Genomic DNA, 7,476 nt, shown 5'->3' with positions numbered 1-7,476 from the left:
CCGTGTCTTGGCGCGAAAGCTGAGCGCATCCGTTGATTGATCAGGGCGAGCGTGCTGCACGCTACTTAACCCCGTGCCATCTGCCGCTACGGTGGGCTTACTGGAACACACTCCAGTCAAACTCACAGGCTGAGAAAAAAACACTTCGTTCTTGAACCTGCAGTATGTAGCGGTACACATAAGAGCTGTTGCAGTAGAGTGCCTTCACATGCGACGCAGTACCATGGGCTCCTCACCACATCAACATGTCACACCTGGAGAGACACCTGGGCGGAGCTGTAGCTTTAGGCACTGAGGAAGAGATCATTCAGGGACAGAGATGAACAGAATAAGAGTATTCAAAAAGAGGGTGTGGGGTTCCTAGGCAGGCAGAGACGTGAGAAAAGTGAGATTGATGGAGTGAGGTGTCTTGACTCTTGAGGCAGAGAATATAGGCTGCAGAGTGGAAAAAACTGGGTCAGTTGAATGGTCACAGCCTTGCATGTGCACACGTAATCCCCTGACCAAGTCATGTTAGGTTATGTGTGTGTGTGTGTGTGTGTGTTCGTTTGTGCGTGCGTATGTGTGAGAGTGTGTGTGCGTGTGTGTTTGAGGTCTCAGCTGCACTGGGGTGGAAGGGTTGCTGTGTGTGTCTGGAGTGTGTGTGTGTGTGTGTGTCTGGAGTGTGTGTGTGTGTGTGTGTCTGGAGTGTGTGTGTGTGTGTGTGTGGAGTGTGTGTGTGTGTTTCAGTATGTCCTGTTCGGAACTGTTCCCCATGCTGAGTCCCCTCCCCTTGCCCCCCCCAGGACAGAACCAGGTCGCCAGCGCCGCCGAGCATCATGGGAGGAGTGACTCCAGACTCTGGGCCCGGGGGGGTGAAGGCTCCGGACGGCGGTTGGGGGTGGGCGGTGCTGTTTGGCTGCTTCGTCATCACCGGGTTCTCCTATGCGTTCCCCAAGGCTGTGAGCGTGTTCTTCAAGGAGCTCATCCTGGAGTTCCACGTGGGCTACAGCGACACCGCCTGGATATCATCCATTTTGCTCGCCATGCTCTACGGCACAGGTAGGGGGCGCTCTGGAGTCAGGGTGATTTTGTGTTTCATACACATAAGATGCTACATAAGTTTACCCTTGTCACTCTCTTCAGCAATGCTCTATGACACAGGTAGGGGTCGCTGTGGAGTCAGGGTGATTTTGTGTTTCATACACATAAGATGCTACATAAGTTTACTCTTGTCACTCTCTTCAGCAATGCTCTACAGCACAGGCAGGGGGTGCTGTGGCAGTCAGAGTGAGCTCCTGTTGGTGTCAATGTAATTTAGTGTATTACACACCTAGGAAAACATACATACTGAAATATCTATGTACGCCACACTCTTACCTGCCGTTAAATGAATGTGTCCACTTAAGCAAAAATATGGTAAAAGTGTTCCCAGAAAGATTAAGTGTTTCTGTTTTAAATGTACCATGAATGTTGTACAATATGGAGGCTGGATCAACAGGAGATTATTTAAAAGCCCTGTAGACTTGTTACCTCAGTGTTGGTTCTGATGGTACCTCCCCATGGTTCTGATGGTTCCTCTCCTCGGTTCTCTCCCTTGCGTCAGGTCCCATCTGCAGTATCCTGGTGAACCGTTATGGCTGTCGGCCGGTGATGATGGTGGGCGGAATCTTTGCCTCGGCGGGGATGATCATGGCCTCATTCGCCACCAGCATCGCCCACATCTACCTCACCACCGGCGTCATCACAGGTACTGTGTGTGTGTGTGTGTGTGTGTGTGTGTGTGTGTGTGTGTGTGTGTGTGCGCGCGCATCTACCTCACCACCGGCGTCATCACAGGTACTGGGTGTGTGTCTGTCTGTGTGTGTGTGTTTGTGTGTGAGTGTGTGTCTGTGTGTGTATATGAGTATGTGAGTGTGTGTCTGTGTGTGTGTGTGTGTGTCTGTGTGTGTGTGTCTGTGAGTGTGTGTGTGTGTCTGCATCTTCCACATCTACCTCACCACCGGTGTCATCACAGGTACTGTTTGCGTGTGTTTGTGTGTGTGTGAGTTTGTGTGTGAGTTTGCGTGTGTGTGTGTGTGAGTGTCTGTGTGTGTGTGTGAGTGTGTTTGTGTGTGTCTGTGTGTGAGTGTGTCTGTGTGCGTGTGAGTGTGTGAGTGTGTGTTTGTGTCTGCATCTTCCACATCTACCTCACCATCGGCGTCATCACAGGTACTGTGTGTGACTGTGTGTCTGTGTGTGTGTGAGTGTGTCTGTGTGTGTGTGAGTGTGTGTGTGTGTCTGCATCTTCCACATCTACCTCACCACCGGTATGAATGTGTGTGTGTGTGTGTGTCTCCCTCAGGTCTAGGTCTGGCCCTGAACTTCCAGCCGGCTCTGATCATGCTGAACCGCTACTTCAGTGAGAAGCGTCCGCTGGCTAACGGGCTAGCGGCGGCGGGGAGCCCCGTGGCTCTGTGCTGCCTCTCACCGCTGGGCCAGAAGCTCAACTACCATTACGGCTGGCGGGGGGGCTTCCTGGTCCTGGGGGGGCTCCTGCTCAACTGCTGCGTGTGCGGTGCGCTGATGCGCCCACTGACCCCCCCCAAGAAGAAGGGCCAGGACCAGGAGCAGAGTCTGGAGGAGAAGAAGCAGGTGGACGCGCCGGCCAAAGCCAAGCTGCTGGACTTCAGTGTGTTTAAGGACCGCGGCTTCCTCATCTACACGGTGGCGGCCGCCATCATGGTCCTGGGGCTGTTCGTGCCGCCGGTGTTCCTCGTGAGCTACGCCAGGCACATGGGCACCGATGACGCCAGTTCGGCGCTGTTGCTCTCCATCCTGGGCTTCATCGACATCTTCGCGCGGCCCACGTGCGGCGTGATCGCGGGCCTCCGGTGGGTGCGGCCGCACTGCGTCTACCTCTTCAGCTTCGCCATGATCTTCAACGGCACCACCGACATCCTGGGCTCCTTCGCCAAGGACTACAACGAGCTCATCGTCTTCTGCATCTTCTTCGGCATCTCCTACGGCATGGTGGGCGCGCTGCAGTTCGAGGTGCTCATGACGATAGTCGGCACGGAGAAGTTCTCCAGCGCCATCGGACTCGTGCTGCTGGTGGAGGCTATGGCTGTGCTGGTGGGACCCCCCTCTGCAGGTCAGTCAACACAACACACACAGACACACACACACACACACACACACACACACACACACACACATCCCCCAAAAGAATGAGAGAGACATGGGAGGGCCACAGTGTGTACACAGTATAGCAGAGTTTTATAACTTTATAAGGATCTTTGTAAGTACTTTTACACTTACTCTGTGTACACAGACGATGAGTACCATTACTCTACAGTCAGAGATGATGAGTACCGTTACTCCACAATGTGTTTCAGATGATGAGTGCCGGTTCTCTCCAGTGTGATTCAGATGTGTGTGTGTAACCCGCTGAAGAAATCTTGTTTTTTTGACATAAACCTTCCAGGGAGCTCTCTAGGTGTCATAGGGTGGTTGATTAAGATTACAGTGTGTGTGTGTCAGTGTCATGGGGTGTTATGCAATGAGCCCATAATCTCTCCCTGGCATGAAGGTGTTGAGCTGCTGTGCATTAGGAGGGGATACTTTGGTGAAGATCGTGAAAGGGCTGTCAAAGTTAAAACGTTAATCTGTGAGATTATTGTGGCGAGATTAATGCGATAAAATAATGCAGTTAACCCAACTTTGTTTACTTACGTAGTGCGTTGACCCCTGACACGAAACCGCCGCATTCCTGCAGTCAGTTAGATAGGAGAGACCGAGACTGTAGTTGAAGTTGGAGAGAGCTGAGGGATCGTTGGGCGGAAAGTTTCTGTTTAAGAGGCAAAATGATGGAAACAATCGCCAAAACTAAAATGTAGCTATCACAGAAGCAGCTCGTCTTTAAATTATCACCTTAATGCAAAGCACCCGACAGAAAGCAGTCCCAGGTTAGATGGTCGTCAACCCACACTCCACGACTTCGTTAGGTAATTAAGTAGACCAGTCTGTGAAAAGGTTACCAACGCTTTAGCAGTTTCGGTTGCCAGTGACTGTCGGCCCATCAATATAGTTGAAGACGGTGGGCTGACTGAGGTGTTGCTTCAGGGGACAATTCTTACGATTTACCGTTGTGGGACACCATTGTGTCTCGCATACATTTCTTGTATGACGACGGAAAATTCAGAAAACTCGAGCAAGCTGACAGCGTCGCCCTTACTGCTGACCACTGGACGTCAGTCAGCAATGACAATTACCTGGGTGTCACAGCTCATTTTATTGACAATGTATGGAAATTCAGATATTTTGCATTGGAAGTAAAACATTTCAAAATGTGAGATTCATTTGTTATTCAATATGAGTCGTTGCTGCGTTGTCCCTTGTTCTTTTGAAGTTCTTCTGCTTAGTGAGGGTATCTCTTTTATGAATTGAGATCACTGTTGTAAACCCACTGCCAGAGAGAAGTAATTTTGATCTTGCAAAAATGCGTCACTTTCACAACATTGTTGTAACCAATACTGTCCTAGCGAAATGTAAATAAGGAGTTAAGGTGATAAGAGAATTGTGGGCATTGTAGTCTATGGTGGGACTACACCTACTCAGTGCTTTATTAATGTGCCAAGATGAACAAACCTTCTCCCATTGACCTTCGTAAAAACAAAGACATTGATGTCCACACATTACTTTAAATGTTGGAATCTTTTCTTCATTTCTTGTTGAAATCTTTGAAGTCATTTTGAGATCTCTATCACTCTGGGGACAGGTGTTTACAGCTGTGCCACTCTAGTCCGTTATGTGAAGCTGTGCCACTCTAGTCCGTTATGTGAAGCTGTGCCACTCTAGTCCGTTATGTGAAGCTGTGCCACTCTAGTCCGTTATGTGAAGCTGTGCCACTCTAGTCCGTTATGTGAAGCTGTGCCACTCTAGTCCGTTATGTGAAGCTGTGCCACTTTAGTCCGTTATGTGAAGCTGTGCCACTCTAGTCCGTTATGTGAAGCTGTGCCACTCTAGTCCGTTATGTGAAGCTGTGCCACTCTAGTCCGTTATGTGAAGCTGTGCCACTCTAGTCCGTTATGTGAAGCTGTGCCACTCTAGTCCGTTATGTGAAGCTGTGCCACTCTAGTCCGTTATGTGAAGCTGTGCCACTCTAGTCCGTTATGTGAAGCTGTGCCACTCTAGTCCGTTATGTGAAGCTGTGCCACTCTAGTCCGTATGTGAAGCTGTGCCACTCTAGTCCGTTATGTGAAGCTGTGCCACTCTAGTCCGTTATGTGAAGCTGTGCCACTCTAGTCCGTTATGTGAAGCTGTGCCACTCGAGTGTTCTGTGAAGCTGTGCCACTCTTATCGAAGCTGTGCCACTCTATTCCGTTATGTGAAGCTGTGCCACTCAAGTGTTCTGTGAAGCTGTGCCACTTACTGTAAGTCCCCTATGTGAAGCTGTGCCACTCAAGTCCGTTATGTGAAGCTGTGCCACTCTTATCGAAGCTGTGCCACTCTATTCCGTTATGTGAAGCTGTGCCACTCGAGTGTTCTGTGAAGCTGTGCCACTTACTGTAAGTCCCCTATGTGAAGCTGTGCCACTCAAGTCCGTTATGTGAAGCTGTGCCACTCTTATCGAAGCTGTGCCACTCTATTCCGTTATGTGAAGCTGTGCCACTCGAGTGTTCTGTGAAGCTGTGCCACTTACTGTAAGTCCCCTATGTGAAGCTGTGCCACTCTAGTCCGTTATGTTAAGCTGTGCCACTCTTATCGATTATGTTAAGCTGTGCCACTCTAGTCCGTTATGTGAAGCTCATGCCACTCTAGTCCGTTATGTGAAGCTGTGCCACTCTAGTCCGTTATGTGAAGCTGTGCCACTCTAGTCCGTTATGTGAAGCTGTGCCACTCTAGTCCGTTATGTTAAGCTGTGCCACTCTAGTCCGTTATGTTAAGCTCATGCCCGGAAGAAGGAGGATATGAACGTGGGTCACGTGTTGAGATAAAGCGTCTTAGTATGGCTATGTTTTTGAGAGGGTAAAAAGCTAATTTGACACAGTTTAAAAAGAGAGACTGATTACAGAGGGGTTTGACCTTGTCCTTCCTTTTGTTTCAAGATGAATAGCAATCATAAATCTCTTTTCCCAAATTATTATTTGGAGATTATTATTAGAAAGAAGATAGTTGTCACTTAATACTTTGGTCAGCTGAGTTTTGTGCTGTTTAAAATGTCTGTGCGGTTCCAGAATAGGTTGAAATTGTCTCAATTGAAAAACACCTGTTGTGAACCAGGTGTTCAAACTGATCAGTGGGGAAAACCAAACTTCATCATGCTGAGAGTGGACCGGCCGCTGAGCTTGTGTTCCTGGCTCATTTAGGGCACAGAAAAGTTCCTTCAGCTCTCCTTGGAGGTAACCTGTCATGTCATTAGCACCCATTCTTGGTGAATAATGAGTCATGTGTTGTGTTCTAGGGCGTCTGCTGGACTTCACCCATAACTACCAGTACGTGTTCATGCTGGCGGGGTGTGAGGTGGTGCTGGCCGCGCTGGTCCTGGCCGTCTGCAGCTTCCTCTTCATCAAGAAGAAGGAACCCGAGCTGCCCCCCCTCATGGAGCCCCCCCCCGAGGAGATGCAGGCCCTGAAGGAGGAGCGGGAGCAGGGGGCGGGCACCAGTGCTCCTAGTGGCTCCACCTCCCCGGCTTCTAGCCCTGCCCCCGTTGCTGAGGCGATCACCACTAAGGTGGCGGTTGAGAAAGAACCTAAAAAGGAGGAGAAGAAGGTGGAACCGGAGTCGTCGCTCTGAGGAAGCATCTCCATTTGTTTCCATGGAGACGGAACAAGGGTCAGATGACAGTCAGGAAATAAGACACACTGTGAAAATTGCTGTAACACACACACAGACACACACACACACTGTGAACATTGCTGTAACACACACACACACACACACACACACACACACACACACACACACTGTGAACATTGCTGTAACACAAACACACACACACACACACACTGTGAACATTGCTGTAACACACACACAGACACACACACACACTGTGAACATTGCTGTAACACACACACACACACACACACACACACACACACACACACTGTGAACATTGCTGTAACACAAACACACACACACACACACACACTCTGTGAACATTTCTGTAACACACACACAAACACACTGTGAACATTGCTGTAACACACACACACAAACTGTGAACATTGCTGTAACACTGACACTGGGCAAGACACCTGGGAGTTCTTTCAAACAATCAGGTCATTTGAGTTAGATACGTGTGTGTGTGTCTGTGGGTGTGTGTGTGTGAGTATGTGTCTGTGCGTGTGTGTGTGCGTGTGTGTCTGTGCGTGTGTGTGTTTGTGTGTGTGTTTGTGCGTGTTTGTGTGTGTGTGTGTGTGTGTGTGTCTATTCAAACTAATGGTTTACAGGGAACTTACTATAGTCCTTCATAACACAAATGTATTTTGTCTTGTTTTTAGCTTATGTATTTAT

At 49.3% G+C, this 7,476-nt stretch overlaps 1 protein-coding gene across 1 annotated transcript; it reads left to right on the top strand.

The window, feature by feature from the left end:
- Positions 1-818: 818 nt before the first annotated feature.
- Positions 819-6,756, top strand: slc16a3b (solute carrier family 16 member 3b; the record flags this gene model as incomplete). The annotated part of the gene is made up of 4 exons (XM_080840797.1): positions 819-1,041; positions 1,586-1,729; positions 2,324-3,112; positions 6,425-6,756. 4 exons carry the CDS (start codon positions 819-821, stop codon positions 6,754-6,756), a joined length of 1,488 nt encoding a protein of 495 aa, XP_080696923.1.
- Positions 6,757-7,476: the final 720 nt, after the last annotated feature.

Source organism: Sprattus sprattus (assembly GCF_963457725.1).
Source record: "Sprattus sprattus genome assembly, chromosome: 6".
In the NCBI taxonomy this organism is placed as follows: Eukaryota; Metazoa; Chordata; class Actinopteri; order Clupeiformes; family Clupeidae; genus Sprattus; species Sprattus sprattus.
The sequence above is the reverse complement of the archived record's forward strand: the minus strand, read 5'-3'. Positions and strand labels throughout refer to the sequence as shown.